The 16,248-nt window shown below is 39.6% G+C and overlaps 1 protein-coding gene across 2 annotated transcripts; it reads right to left on the bottom strand.

Moving 5' to 3' along the window:
- Window positions 1–247: 247 nt before the first annotated feature.
- Window positions 248–15,086, bottom strand: LOC111147540 (LTV1 ribosome biogenesis factor). 2 transcript variants are annotated; one of them, XM_022503629.1, is made up of 11 exons: window positions 14,945–15,086; window positions 13,633–13,764; window positions 11,358–11,531; window positions 7,309–7,396; window positions 5,508–5,646; window positions 4,901–5,156; window positions 3,383–3,510; window positions 1,969–2,108; window positions 1,642–1,694; window positions 1,235–1,435; window positions 248–1,118 (listed from the first exon to the last, which is right to left on the bottom strand). In XM_022503629.1, the coding sequence occupies exons 1-11, from the start codon at window positions 14,945–14,947 to the stop codon at window positions 1,008–1,010; spliced, it is 1,425 nt and encodes a 474-aa protein (XP_022359337.1). In that variant the 5' UTR covers window positions 14,948–15,086; the 3' UTR covers window positions 248–1,007. The 2 variants fall into 2 exon arrangements, with proteins under 2 accessions (XP_022359337.1, XP_022359336.1); XM_022503628.1 differs by lacking the exon at window positions 14,945–15,086 and having other exon boundaries at window positions 13,633–14,003.
- Between the last annotated feature and the right edge of the window lie 1,162 nt (window positions 15,087–16,248).

Genomic DNA, 16,248 nt, shown 5'->3' with positions numbered 1-16,248 from the left:
TGTTCCCAACTCAGACCAACAGTGTCCAGTTTTTGTTTTTTGTTCCTCCCCAGAACAGCCCAGAAAGCAACACATTAGTCATGGACACATGAACAAGGGTCACTAACAACTCGTCTGTTGCAAGGGAGTCACAGTTTACCAAATAATTAACAATTGTGATGGTGTCATTGCTTGAACCTTGAAAAAGTTTACAGGGGGAAAAAAAAACCCAAAAACACACCAAACAAACCTCACCAAAAAAACAAGAAAAATTTCAACTACATCTTTTAATCAAATATGAATGGTTCCAAGCATTAAATAATGTTGAAAAGACAAACTTTCTAGTTTAAATTGAAGTAAATATTTCTGATTTTGAGCCAGGTACTCACTGAAGCCAAGGACATTTTCTTGATTTCTGCTTCTGCTTCCTGTCTTCGCTCTTTCTAAAATCCAAAAGTAAGTCATCCAGTAATTGAGTCCCAACAATCCTAATACTCATTTTTACCATCCTTTTGAAACAGCCCTTTGCATACAGCAGGGGGAAACTTAGTTCCTACCAGTGGAATCTCCTCAGGAAAACTGTTAAACCACTCAGAATTTCAAAATGGAGTTTAATGGGGTCACTTTTCTACATACAGCAAATTAAACCACTTAACTCCTGAAAAGGAGTGGAAAGGTTTCAAAGAACTATTTGAGAACATCTGCAAAAGACAGCTGGGACAATCATACAAATAAATGAAGAATACACCAATTCCATTTATGTTATGAAGATGTTTCCCTTAAACTCATCCAAACATTTCACATTCGTGAAATCATTTATTTCAGAGCAAATTCTAAGCTTCTAATATTAAGTTTTAAAGTGTTACAATATTTACAAGACAGATGGCAGAGAAAACCTGGTGGTATAAATACCTGCCAGTAAAAATGGCAGATTAAGTAATTTTATCTCTTTGAAGATCCTTGTTCAATACTGAACATAACGAGGAGCCCCGGGGGGGGGAAGGCACCTTATCCCAAATGTTCTACTGTCATAGTTTTAGCCTCTCAACATTCTTCTTCAAGTTTAAGAGCTCCTTTTCCTGCCTTCTTTTTTCCAGTTTGAAGGCTAATTTGTTAGCTTTCTTCTCCACTCTCCGTTCCTGTGTAAGAACACATTAGTGTTACTCAAATCTTTAAACTGATGAAGATTAACTTTACAGAAGAAAATTTCCACGACCATCCCCCCGCCACAAGCTCTTTGTACATCTCCCATTACCTTGCGCTCTTCTTTTATAGCTTGCTTCCTTGCTTTTTTATCTTCTTTGCTTTCATTTTTAGATCGAGGTTGGGTTGACACCTTTGGCAGATCACTGCCATTAATCATCTGCATTCGTTCAACTTGTTTTGCTGTGAGTCCTTTCTTAGGTAAGACATTGAGAGGTATTCCTGTTTTAGAAGATATTCGGATTTGTTTGGGCTGAAATAAAGATAAAATCATACTAAGGTCATTTCCCATTCCTATCAAAAAACAGTTCACTAATGACACACTGTTGTTGCTTTTTCTAACAGTGATGCCAGCCACGAAGGGATACAGGCACTGTGAGAAAATAATTTGTACATGCCATTACCTGCATTGCGTACCTGCATTACCTGCATTGCATAGCTCAGGACCCTAGGACTTACCTTTGGTTGATACTTGATAAGTTGTGGATGGTTATATAAATTTGAGTATGTACCTTTAAAAAAACAAACAAACATGTATCATGAGTATACTTTCAATTCAGCAAAGCATTACTGAGTTCCTACTATATCCCCAACTTTGGTGTTTTCATAGTTCAAAATAATGGAGTGTCTCTTCTAAATGTTTTTTAAATTGTCTGCAACTTAGTGATGGGAGTATTACGTCTTCCAAATCATTTTCACAAAGCACATACATTTTAAAATAATTGATATGCTTAATACTTAAAAAAACTCTACCTTTTGCAGTAAAATGGACACTACAATACTTACTACAAATAGATTCACAATCCCACTTCTCTTTGGCTTCTTCAAGAACTACAGTAATAACCTCTTCCTCCTCAGATCCATCAAGTTCATTCATTAGCAAGTCCTGATCCTCGAAGGGTTCAAGAGTATTCAGTTTTACACAACTTGTGGTTGAGTTTTCAAAAATGGAGACAGAGAGGGGAAAAAAACACCACCCATTATTATACTGTTACTAAAAGTGTACTTGAAAGCTATGGAAACAATAGCATTTAAAAAAAATCCTAGCTCTCCCCAGCCCCAACTTGACCCTCCAGCACATTCATTCCACTGACAGAAAAGGGATCTTTGCAGGGTTCTAACACATGAACAAGATGGCAACTTTCCTAAAAATTGTTCTGTTTTTTTTTTTTTAAAGCCTCAAAAAGTATTCCCCGGGGCACTTGGGTAGCTCAGTTGCTTAAGTGACTGCCTTCAGCTCAGGTCATGATCCCAGAGTCCTGGGATTGAGTCCCGCATTGGGCTCCCAGCTCCATGGGGAGTCTGCTTCTCCCTCTGACCTTCTCCCCTCTCATGCTCTCTCTCACACTCTAATAAATAAAATCTTAAAAAAAAAAAAAAAAGTATTACCTGATCTGTCTCTTCAAAGTAGTCACATATCTACTCAAAATACATAGCCCTTGTCCTACTGTAGAATCTGCAAACAACGGTAATCATGGAATATCAGACCCTTCCAGCAAATGTAAACACCTCATTAGTTTCTTACAGAAAAATCACCTCGATATGGATGCGGAGCTGATTTGTCAAGTATTTGGCTGTAAAATTATGCTAATTTGGCTGGAGAAACAAACTCTTATCTTTCTATGCACCGTAAATACCAACTCAGAATACCTGGCATTTTAAGAAGATGAAAAGAGTGTATATAATTAGAGGTCTGACTAACTTTTCAGCCAAAGAGGCTAAAAAGCACCACCTCATTCTCCAAGTGAAATGTGACCTTACACCCCTAATTCTAACCCTAGCTCTTCCACTCTGACTCTTAGGTGAGAGCCACATACGAAGTGGTTCTCAGGAGGTTCCCATTCAATGTTACAGTCAGCTTCAGAACCTTAATATCAAAATGTGAGTCAAAATTGATGGAAAACATAGAATTTTCTTCTTTTTCAAGATTTATTTGTCAGAAAGTGAGAGAGCACAAGGAGGGGGAATGGCAGGCACAGGGAGAAACAGGCTCCGTGCTGAGCAAGGAGCCTGATGTGGGACTCAATACCAGGAACTGAGCTGAAGACAGCTGCCTAACACACTGGGCCACCTAGGAGTCCCCAAATATACCATTTTCTTAATATAGATTGTGACTTGGTAATTTTCTAGATTCAGATGTCCAAATATAAACTTTATTTAAAAATGCAAAAAAGCAAGTAAACAAGAAAAGTCATCGTACTTCTCTGCCTTCTCTTTGTAGTAGTCATTCAAGATTTCCTCTAAGCGATTGCTGTCTACTTGAATGCAACCTTCCAATTCAGCATTATCCAGAGCTCCAATTTCATCATCATCATATTGCTCATAAAACTTGAATGCAGAGAGAAAAGATGCCACGAAAATTAATGTATTATGACTATAACATTTAAAATGTTATTTTTATGTTCATCTTTTTTTTAAGATTTTATTTTTTTAAGTGATATCTACACCCAAAGTGGGGCTCAAATTCCCAACCACAAGATCAAGTCACATGCTTCATCAACTGAGGAACTCTAATTTTTACATTAATTTTACTACTACACAGTACTTAAGCACTACCTTTGATATCATAGCTACTGTTACAATATTAGCAGGGATTAGCACCATGACAACAGAATGTGGAAAACATTCTACCCAGTACTTTAAGACTTACCTTTAGCCTAAAAATAGGCTGCCATTTTTGGGCGAAAGATTTATTTATTTTAGAGGGAGAAAGAGCACAAGCAGGGTGAGGGAGAGAGACAGAGAGAGAGAATCTCAAGCAGACTCCCCGCAGAGCGCAGAGCCCAGCTCAACTTGGGATCGTGACCTGAGCTGAAATCAAGAGTTGGACGTTTAAGTGACTGAGCCACCCAGGTGCCCCAAATTAATAGGAAAGTGAAAGGCAATCATTCTATTCAGCTTAGAGAACAAAGCTACCTAGAAATCTTTACCTCGGGATATTTTACAGATGCTTTCAAATTCACTGATATATTCCAAGTAAAAGACCATATAACTAAGCAGTCTCCTTTAAATGTACATTATTTCAGGGATGCCTGCCTGGCTCAGTAGGTAGAACATGCAACTCTGGATCTCAGGGTGGTTGACTTCAAGCCCCACAGTGGGCTTGGAGCCTACTTAAAAAAATAAAATAAAAAATAAATAAAATTTCATTCTTGTTTAGATGTATACTGTATTTCTAGAATGTTGTTAAGGGTAAATAGGGAGTGATGGTGAATCCCGAAGAATGAAGTCATCTGTAATAGTTTGCCTACTAGTACTTAGTGAAAAGGTCGCAAAATTAGAATCCTTTAGATTCACCTTGAAGGAAACCATTCATTCATTCATTCATCATTTACTGAATGCTTTGAGTTCTTATCATATGCCAGACACCATGTTCGACCTTGGGATATGTCAGTGAGCAAACACACACAAAAAACTGAAGGCAATGGAATTTTGTTTATGCTCAGACCAATGCTTGAGGAAAACAGCATAATCTTGGGGATTGGAGTCAGAGATTCAGAATCAAAATGTCAAATCTCTCTGAAGAAAGTCCAGAGATTGCATTAGTCATCTGTGACCTATACACATTCTTTACAGAATTAAAACTAGGATGGTTTTATGGTCTGTTTTAATAAGACATAAGCTCTTTCTAATGCTGAAAGTTCTGGCTTTGAGTTCTAAGGTCATGTGAAATTTACCAGGAACTTGTATTAAAAGGCCTCTTATCTGGGGACCTTACCTTCTCAAATCTCTCATCATGAAGAGTCAGCTGTTCATTTCTCCTCATGACTGAGGATGTTATAGAATACTCAGTAAAGCGGCTTTTTGTTTCCTCTTCCCAGAATAAGTGATTTTCTACAGTCCCAGGAGGTTTTCCAGAGATAGACATGGTTTCATCTGATGAGCCCGCAGAGCCATAGTTATCGTCATCACCACCTCTTTCCTTCTCATCATCCATGTCTTCCCACTCACTGTCATCTTCGGCCTCAGATTTCCTAAGCCAGAGTCATAAATTAACTGTCAAAACAACTTGAGAAACAACAGAACCAAATGACTTTACACAACTAAAATTTGAGGGTATTTCAGGGAGGATTCCTGTTTAGGCAGGAACAGCTGTGCTGCTTGACCTGTCTGGTATGGCTGGAAAAGTAATGAACCAGCAATCAGGCAAGTTGGACTTTAGCCCCACCTATTGTTGGTTTGTAAAGACCTCAAGTTTCACATTTTCTGCTCTAAAATACAAGAGCCGAACACTAAATGCTCTAAAAAATTAGTTCCAGTTAGGTACCATTCTACTGAAGAGGCAATAGTCAGGTCATCCCTGATTCAAAAGAAACCACACGTACTGTGTATCTATTCCATTTTCTTCTGTTGGCTTATTGGCCTGAAGAATAAAATCATCTTCAAGCAGATTATCTGGATTATCAAAGTCAAAATCATCATCAAGGGCTGCAACAATGTCAGGATCAAAATCCAGCCGAGGTCCTAGAAGGAAAACAAAAAGTGAGCAGTAATTCCCAAGAAAACACGATTCCTTTACTTACCATAACTGAGTACCTATTACCTAAACTGATTACTTACTATTAACTGAGTACCTATTATATGCCACATTCTACTTAGGTACAGAGAATTTAAAAATGATTAAAAACTTCAAGTTTGGTCTAGCGAAGAACAGAGAGGGATGACTATAAGAAAATAAAATAGGGGGAAAAAAACACCTCTGGTTTTAGTACCCAATTGTAAAAACTCTTGCATTATAGATCTGCAAAATTATACTGTGTATACTTAGTAAAATGCAAGGTTTTCACCTGCAGTAAGAATCTGGGCTTTAAATTCACCTATTAGAAGTAACCCAAATTAAGCATGTGTAGCCTGGTGAACTGTTTTTCCAGCCTAGGAGATTTTAATAAATCCCAAACCTGTTTCTTCAGCCATGGTCTTTTGTGTGTAAAAATAGTGTCCACAGAATACTTCAAGTTCAACTTTGTAAACTGACATGCTTCCAACATCTTTCATAACATGGCCACTGCTCGACTCCCCAGCCTCATTTCATATTAATTCTTACCACTCTAGGAATGCTAAAATGTGGTTTCCTACTCACGTTCTCTCAATTCTGCACATACAGTTTCCTTTTTGGAATATTCTCTCCTCCCCATCCTTCCCTCCTTTACCCACCTACTTTCTACCTAAGAAATTAATTTAGACACCATTTTCTCCAGGACACTTTTCCCACTATTAACTAACCATTATTTATTCATTTGTACTGTAATCGTAATTTCCTATTTATTATCTATCCTTCCCAATTGATGATATATTCCTTGAGGTCAGGGATTATGCTTTATTCTGATTTAACCCGAGACCCCATCATGGAGTGCTAACTCAAAAATCTACAGAATGAATAAAAGAATGAATGCTATGTGGCAAATAGTGCTTAATAATTAAGGCAACTCAGGAAAAAATACCAAACATCACTTCTGTGTTTGTTCTAAAATACAATGTTAATACTACTTTTAAAACCCAAAAAACAAACAAACCAAAACACCCCAAACAATTTTTCAGTTTATCTGGAACAGATGGTAAAATGGACTTCTATAAAACATTAGACGCTAATATTAGAAATTCTGAAAGCAGATTAAGTCTATACGTATGTTAAGGCTAAGCGAATATTGTCGTTTCCTCTTTAAGAGGTTAGGTCAAGGTTAAAATTCCCCTACTTGACCTTCAAAACCAATTTTCCCACTTCACTCTCCAAACAGAAACTCTAAAGACTAAAAATTTGATGGCAATAAAACAGGAATCCTGATCACTCATCCCTTCTGAATAACCTCTCATCTAAATTCAGACATCTCAATTGTTTTAACACTTTATTAGAGAGAGAAAAACTCTCATTGCTAAACTTTCCTTTTTTTTTTTTTTTTTAAAGATTTTATTTATTCAGACAGAGATCACAGGCAGGCAGAGAGTTAGGGAAGCAGGCTCCCTGCTGAGCAGAGAGCCTGATGTGGGGCTTGATCCCAGGACCCTGGGATCATGACCTGAGCCGAAGGCAGAGGCTTTACCCTGCTGAGCCACCCAGGCGCCCCAACTAAACTTTCCTTTTTGTAAAACTTATCAAGTCACTTGAAAAGCTTAAGAAATTAAGCACACCTGAAACAGGAGCTGCTTTATTCAACAATCCAACATCTTCCTCAAACTCTGATGCAAATACTGATGAAGGCAATTTAATTCCCGTGGTCTTGAAAAAGAAATTACACAATGGTTAGATTGAGAAATACTTCTGACCTACTATACTGGATTGAAGTGTCCTCCCCAAACTTCATGTCCACCCAGCAGCTCAGAATGTGACCTTATTTGGGAACAGGATCCTTGCAGATGTAATTAGTTGAAATGAGATGACAGTGGATAACGGTGGGCCCTAATTCATAAAGACTGGTGTGTCCCTGTAACAAGGCCATGTGATGACACAAAGACACACGGGGAGAATGCCACGTGAAGATGAGAGCAGACTGGAGTGATGGATCTACAAGCCGAGGAACATAAGGGACTGCTGGTAGCCACTGAAAGTGAGGAGATAGGTGAAGGACACTGTTCTTGCCCTGAGCCCCCACAATGGAAGCAACACTGAGGAAAGCTTACCTTCAGACTTCTGGCCTCCAGAGCTGTGAGAATAAATTTCTGTTGTTTTAAGCCACCCAGTGGTAAGGTGTGGTAATTTGTTTTAGCAGTTCTAGGAAAACGAATACAACTAAATTCTGCCTTCTCACTCACTTGTACTCCAGTAAAATATTTGAAACTTGTATATCTTATCATCCTTTCACAAACAGATTCCCTAGAATACTTCAAAAAGTCTCCTCCAGCACATTACTCCATTTAATCCTTGTGGGATATCTGCATGTGGTAGTCAATAAAAGCTAAGAAAGGTCAAATGCCATGCCCGCCTGAAACTGGTCATTAAGTGAGGTTCTGGGATTCAAATCCAGGTTTTGTAATGCCACTCTCCTCAAGTTTCAAAATTTAACCTTATCCCTCGTAAAATGAGATAACATGCCAATCTCTGGTAAAGGCACAGCATTTCTCTGAATTGGCCATCTTAAATCCTGGGGTAGTCATAAATCATTTCTCTCCATCTCCATAGCCCTTTGAACTCTCTTGTGTACTGTGATTGCACGTAAGTCTTTTGGGCACCATCGTATTCCTGGCTAACGAAGACACAGATTATTACCACCACTGTTTAGACAGTATGTACCTAATCCAACCTTCTTATCACTTCCAGATTAAAACTCCTTTATTATGTGACCTTCTTGAACTTATAACAGGTTTTGATTTTTCACTCCTGATTTTCAAGGTCTATACAATCAAGGCCTACTTACTATTCTATACATCCAAACTTATTACTATTACTTAATAATATAGCCTCCATGTAAATCACATCCAGTTCCTCACATCATGGAATAATTCAAAGTAATTTATAAAGCACACATATGCCAGACACTATGATCCACACTACTACCTATGTCCCTTCTGACTGGAATGTTTCCTTCCTGCTTCAATACAACCCACCCTTTAGTGCCCAGATCAGTTCCTCTCTCCTCCATGAAGCAGTTCTTGACCACTCTTCTAGAACTCTCCTTTGGGTAAATCCCTTCATTCTTCACACCATACACAATACACCTCAGTATGTGCTGGCACATATTTTCTGACTGGTCCTTATGCTTTAGTGTGATCTTATCAACCAGTTACCCATGTAAGGGTTACCACATGTTACCTGTCTCTTGCACCTCACTACCCACCTCATCCTCAGTCTAGAAGCAGGCACAAAGCTGAGATGTATGTTCTTACTGGCTCATGCAGCATGTGGAATTGGAAGCCTCCGAGGAGCATGACTGAAAAGCTACGTAGAGGAATGCACACCCAGCAAACTTAGCTTCCAAAATGTGTTTCTTGGGGGCATAAGCATAGCAAAAGATCTGGTTTTTCACCGTAATTTTTTTTTTAAAGAGTTTTACTGAGATGGAATTAATGTAACCATACAATTCAGCCACTTAAAGTGCACAATTTAATTTTTGGTATATTATTAAAAATTACAAAATATGCAATTTTGTTTTGCTATGTTTTTTGTTTTTGAGAGGAGAAAGAAGGAGAAAGAGAGAATGCGCATGCACTAGCAGGGAGGGGAGAAGCAGGGGGAAAGAATCCCAAGCAGGCTCCATACTCAGCTCAGAGCCCAATGTGGGCTCCATCTCACAACTCTGAGAATCGTGACCTGAATCGAAATCATGACTGAGCCACCCAGGCATCCCACTGCTTTGCCTTGTTTTGAAGATATTCTGTGATTATCTATCCTTGGAATGTACAGTTATTTAAAAAAGGGAGGATTAGCTTGTGTTTAGTAAATTTACCTTTGGCGATCTTTTTTAAATCTTGAAAGAGAGTCAAAAGAATCACATACACAATTTAGTTTAGATAGTGACTATTTTTTAAAAAAGAAATGTTTTTTACTTGCAGTAGTTCTGAACTCTGTTGAGTTTGCCCAACCGCTTTCTACCATGGTGGTACCTGCTTTCTTTCACGTGACAGTTGGACTGCTTACTTCTGTACTGCTTTATTTTGTTTCTAGGGTTTATTCAATATTTCTGGTTTACTCAATTTTGGTGGTTTGTTTCAAATTACTTTAAAGTCAAAAAAAGTACATGGGACTCATCCATATTTTTTCATCATGCTACAGAAAACTTATGGCATTTTTGTTTTTAAACATCATTCTCTTACCCTTATAAACATCACAGAAGTGTCTATTTAAGAGCCTTATTGTATTAAAATGCCAAATAAATAGTGATTATCTTTACCCAAAATGAATTAATGATTAAAAGCTAATCTTTCAAAAGCCAATACAATTCAGCCAGAAGAATCTTAGAACTTCATTAAGACTTTTCTCCCTAAGATAAAGTTGAACAACTATTGGACACTCTCCCCTCCCTGAGTCTTGGAAGGAGGTGAGCCTCAAAGATACACATCCTACTCCTGATAGTGTCACCTAGGGAAAGAAGAGTACAGAAGCTGGTTGTTACGACAGAGATGTAGGAATGGGATACACAGCCTTACAAGAGAGCTACAACCTAGGAAGTGAGGGAACAGCTGCATTCATTACCTTCCTTTGGGATAACACCCTGCAACCTAGCCCTTTTGACTCCCCATAAGCAACAAGCTATAGACTGGAGAAGCTATGATTATACTTCCCTGAAGAAAAGAATGCCTAGATCATGAGAGGAGTGGAGGATGAGAAGTGGGAGAAATTGGTGCCCTTTTTAGCTCTTTTTTGTTAATAAACCCAATAAATGAGTATCTTCTACTTTTTTTTAAAGTCCCAGGTAGTATAATGCTGCACAGGAAAATTTACTATATACTAATACTAAACAAAAAGATAAAGGCCTAAGACATGGGCATCTTTAACATTAACATGGGAAAAACAGAGCTTAAATAAAGAGTACTAATTTCATATTAAATATGCGCTCTCATATATACTTAAAAGAAAAAATTAAAATTGACTGCATTTTGGTTGAGAAGAGTCACAGGAACTTCATTACAATCTACTACTTCTATTCTCCGGGTTAGCCTGCAGCTTTTTACAACTGTTAAAGATATGAATATTCTGCAAAAATTAAGTTCTATCTTATAAGACACTTTATGACATTGATTAGTTAACATACACAATGTCAGCTGCTTTTCTTCTACTGAAAGGTTCTAACATAACCATAATTATTAGTCAAAATTCTAACCGTGTCAAAGGTTGCTACTTTTTTAAAAAGATTTGAGAGAGAGAGAGAGAGAGAGCCCAAGTGCATGTGAGCAGGGAGGCAGTGGGGGAGAGAGTTCTAAGCGGGTTCTGCACTCACCACAGAGCCTGACTTGAGGTTTGATAGTACAAGCCTGAGATAATGACCTGAGCCAAAACCAAGAGTCAGACACTTAACTGACTGCACCACCCAGACACCCAAAGGTGCCTACTTTTGACAGCTGCCACCAGAGAACAGGCAGCCTACTCTCTCCTGATGGTACATACATGCACACACATATATAATTTGAAGTAGGGCATGGCGTATTTTTGTGTTCTTCAGATTGATACCATTTCTTGCCTCAGTTATCTTGATTTATAAGTGGTTTTCTCAGTCACTCCCAAATATACTGGTAAGAAGTCTTACTGAAATTACTAAAGTTTCCTCTTTTTCATCTCTTCTTTCGGGTGCACTGGAAGTACTTATGGGAATAAGCTCTGAGGGGCCAGATGGTTCCTTCAGGTGCTGCAGATAGTCATAGTCATCATCAAAGAACACGCCATACTTCCTCTGTTCTGCTCGCCTTTCTTCATCATTTATCTAGGATAATAAACAAAATGGAATTAGTACCTCTTCCAAGCATAAGCCAGAAGAACCTTCCAGTGAACACAGCTTTCAGAACAGGACGCAGATGGCGCAAGAACATTTTGGCTGAGAGAAATGAGACAAAGAATTCTTGATAATCTTAAAAAAAAAAAAAAAAAAAGTTTCTGAACCCGAGTGCTATATAAAATTTAAATGTAATGAAAACAATTCCTGCTTCTACTAGACATTTCTGTGCAACAATTCAAGACAAGACAGAAAAAATAAAAGTAAGTGTTAGTGAGGATGTGGGAAAAAAAGGAACACTTGTGCACTGTTGCTGCGAATATAAATTCGTCAAGTCACTGTGGAAAACAGAATGGAAGTTCTCCCCAAAATTAAAAATAGGAATAGCACACAATCCAGTAATTCTACCAGTATTCACCCAAAGAAAATGAAAACACTGATTGAAAAAATATATAGACTCCTATGTTTACTGCTGCATTATTTACAACAGCTAAGAAATGAAAGCAACCCAGGTGTCCACTGACAGATGAATGGATAAAGAAGATGTAGTGTGTAAACGCACACACAAATATTACTTAGCCGTATAAAGAGTGAGATCTTGCCATCTGCGACATGGTGGACCTAAGGGTATTATGCTCAGTGAACTAAGTCAGAGAAAGACAAACATCATATGATTTCACTTATATGTGGCATTTAAAAAAAAAAACAAACAAAAAAAACCAAGCAGAAACAGATCCACAGGGGCACCTGGGTGGTTCAGTCAGCTAGCACCTGCCTTCGGCTCAGGTCATGATCGCAGGGTCCTGAGATCAAGCCCTGCGTTGGGCACCCTGCTCAAGCAAGGTGTCTGTTTCTCCCTCTCCCTCTCCCCCTGGCTTGCTCTCGTGTATGCTCTCTCCATCAAATAAATAAATAAAATCTTAAAAAAAAAAAAGAAAAAGAAAAAGAAACAGATCCATAAATACAGAAAAAAAAGACTGATGGCTGCCAAATAAGGAGGAGGGTATGGGCAAAAGAGGTGGAGGGGAGTAGGAGATACAGGCTTCCAGTTATGTAACGAATAAGTCATGGAAATAAAAGATACAGCAGAGGGAATAGAGCCAATGGTACTGTAATAGTACTGTATAGTGACAGGCAGTAACTACACTTGTGAGCACAGTGTAATGTACAGACATGTCAAATCACTATGCTGTACACCTGAAACTAATGTAACATTCTATGTCTAACTATACTTCAATTTAAAAAAAAAAATTCAAGCCAAGAAACACACATGGTTTTATCATGTGCTTGGGAGAGTTAACAGACTAAAGGGTCTTGAAAATCAGGTACAATTTCTTGTATTTATACGCAAAGAAACTTCTCAACATACAATACAAACAGGCTTTACTAAAAAGCTAAATATAGCCAACGTTCTCCAAGACTTTCTTTCAGTTTGCCCACACTAATACTCTGATAATTATCACATCAACATTTTAAAGGATTCCTGGCATTTCCTTTCATTTTTCTTTCCTTCTTTTTTTAAATTTATCTGACAGAGAGAGACAGCGAGAGAAGGAACACAAGCAGATAGTGGGAGAGGGAGAAGCAGGCTTCCCACCGAGCAGAGAGCCTAAGGCGGGGCTCGATCCCAGAACCCTGGGATCATGACCGGAGCCAAAGGCAGACCCTTAATGAATGAGCCACCCAGGTGCCCCTTCGTGGCATTTTCTAAAGCTAATTCATGAGTTCTAATGTTTTACATTTCATGAGATGAGTGATGAGGAGACAAACAGTAGTCTGTGATTTTTTGAAATGACAGGATCTTAAGGAAAGAAACCAGAGATATGCCCTAAATATCATGCAGAATTGTAACTAGTTTAGTAAATACTTAGTATTATTGTACAAGATTTGCTCATTTAAATATCTCAAATAAAGATGCTTTACTCTCTCAATCCAACGTGCAAGACAAAAAATCAGTACATTTACTAAAAATTTAAAATGATAGATTTTGTTACCCAAAAGATCACAGTTGCTGGAGAATAGCAGCTAACAATTTACTTAGGAACTACTGACAGTCCACCTGCAAACTCATCTGCTAACAAACAGGACCTACTTTCTGTGTGGGTAACAGAACCCTCTGAGGTGCAGTTTCATCTGCTGCTAAAGGATCCCGTTGACTCCGGTGGACTAGATGAAAAGATACAGCTTTCTTCTTCTCTATAAAAGGCTTTTTCTTCCTGTGAGGCTTCAAAGGAACAGAATCAGAACAAGCCATCAAAGGAAACAAAACAAACACACACACAAAAACCCATAATCCATATACATACCTCCAGTAAGTTATGCGAATGATCAACAGATTTCTAAAACTTACACTTTTATGATAGGCAACATTAACAATGTTCAACAAAATCTGTAGTTACCTTCCTTCAATGTCCATTTGATGGCACTTACTGTGCTAAACTTTTTTCTAAATTCAATTTTTCAGTGTTCCAAAATTCATTGTTTATGCACCAGACCCAGTGCTCCACACAGTACCGTGCCCTCCATAATACCCACCACCAGGCTCACCCTACCCCAACTCCACCCCCCTCCAAAACCCTTAGTTTGTTTGGGTGCTGGGGATACAGCAATGAGGTCAGAGTCCCTATGCTTATCAAGCAAATCACCAAAGAAATGACTTTAAGTAAAGAAAACAGCTATCTGTAAATGACTGAAGATTACTTTATACTGCTAGCTCAGAGAAGGTCCCTTACAGGCTGAATCAGAAGGACAAATAACCTGCCACAGTTAAATGTGGGGAAGACCATTTCAGGCAGTGACACACCTGTTGCACCAACTATTAAATGAAACCAGAACAATACAGCTACATTTAAGTAAGATTCATCATCTCTTTCACCACTCTCGCTACCCTTCCCAACTTGACCTGCTAAAGTGAGAAAGCATCATCCCAGTTAAGCAAAGCTTTATTTATTTATTTATTTATTTATTTTGCTTTGGGCCCAACCTTAGACTCTCCCACAAGTTCCCTTTGCCCAGAGCAAACACAGATGAGCGGACAACTGCTACTCCAACGTCTGGAGAAACCACCCAACTCTCCCTCCCTCCGCCCGATGCAGGAAGCACAAGGTGGTGCATTTGTGTCCTGCGTTCACAGATTTTTTAGGCCCCTCGGGATAAAGAGGAAGCCATTCTCTTCTGTCCACGCCGCCAAGGAGGCTTGGTTGTGGGAGACGAACTGTAAACGCAAAGTATGCCCAGGGTGGTGTGGGCGATTACACCCAGGCACTGGGCCGCAAGCCTCCTCCCTGCACTTGCTGACCAGCCCTCCCAGTCCCCGCCCTCAGCAGCCACTCGCACCAGAGGAACCAGCCTGGCCGTCAGCAAAACCAGAGCGCCCCGTCCCCGAGACAACAAGACGTGCTCACCATGTTGCAGCCGTGCGACGCTCACCCCAGACAACGGCGACGACAGCACCCTCCTCGCTAGCACACGAACGCTGCGAGGCCCGGCTCCCGGAAGCGTCCTTGGGCTGCGCCACACGTGCAACGCCGAGATCCGGACAGGAAGTTAAGCGCAGACTGTGGAAATGGGCCAATCGCCGAAGAGCTGAAGGGGTCGCGGACGGAAGTTCCCCACAGCTTGCATCGTCCAACGCTCGCGAGAAGCTATGGGGGGGTGGGGCTGTTTTCACCACCGGGAGGGCGGGGTTTTTCCGGCCAAAATTAAGTAAATTGGGAAACGGAGGCGTGGGCGCTTTTGTGGCGGTGAGGAGCGAAGCGGGGTTGCTGTTTCTGGGGGGAACTTGCTTTTGTAGCGCCCTCTACCGAAAACAGAGGCGACGTATCTAGCGTCCCCAATGACAATTGTTTGCCCTGCCTATTCCCATCCGTAACGCACGCACAGGACACACACACACACACACACACACACACACACACACACACACACACACACACACAAGGAAGGTGTCCACCCTCCGGGGTCACTGAGGTACCGTCTCTTAGGGGCTGGCGGGGAATTGGTTGCCTTAGCAACGAAGGATCAAGGCCTTGCTATTCTAGGCTGCACCATACTTAATCAGGTGTTTGTTCAAAGATTGGGTGAACAAAACCCCTGAGATTCTGTTGACAGTAGAGGCATTTCAACCAATAAAATATATTTGGAATCTCTTTGGTGTTTGCATACCTTATCTTATAAGGAGGATACTAATGTTTATTTTCTTCCAAGTCGTTTGTCCAACGTTTTAACGTGGTTTAAGCAAATAGGCTATAATCAACCCTTCTTAGGAAGGTTTCAGTCAGGTGTTGGCACGTTCTCGTAACTTCCTGGGCAAAAGAGGGTGGTAATGCATTCATAGTTTAATCAGCAGATCTTTCCTCAAATTGGTGTTTCCCCTTTCCAATCTCTGGCCTCTTCCCAATGTCTGAGTTATCTTGGACTGTGTCGTTATGTCGTCCTATTAATTACCTCTATAGATATTTGTGGAATATTACTCTTTTATTACAATAAAACTTATGGAAACGATTTAGATTAGGAAAACAAATTGTCTTGGATGATGCTTTCTAACAGATATTATACCTAACACTCCTTTGTGCAGGACGTTGAATATGGTTAAGCTCTGGGAGGGCAGGTTTTGTTTTGATTGGCTTTATTTACTACTGTGTCTATCTATCCTCAGGGCCTAGAATAGTGCCTGGTACATATACTCAATATTTGTTTAAATGAATTA

Source organism: Enhydra lutris, unplaced genomic scaffold (genome assembly GCF_002288905.1).
Source record: "Enhydra lutris kenyoni isolate GAN:26980312 unplaced genomic scaffold, ASM228890v2 scaffoldscaffold17, whole genome shotgun sequence".
NCBI lineage: Eukaryota > Metazoa > Chordata > Mammalia > Carnivora > Mustelidae > Enhydra > Enhydra lutris.
Note: the sequence above shows the minus strand (reverse complement) of the source record. Positions and strands in the feature narration are given on the sequence as shown.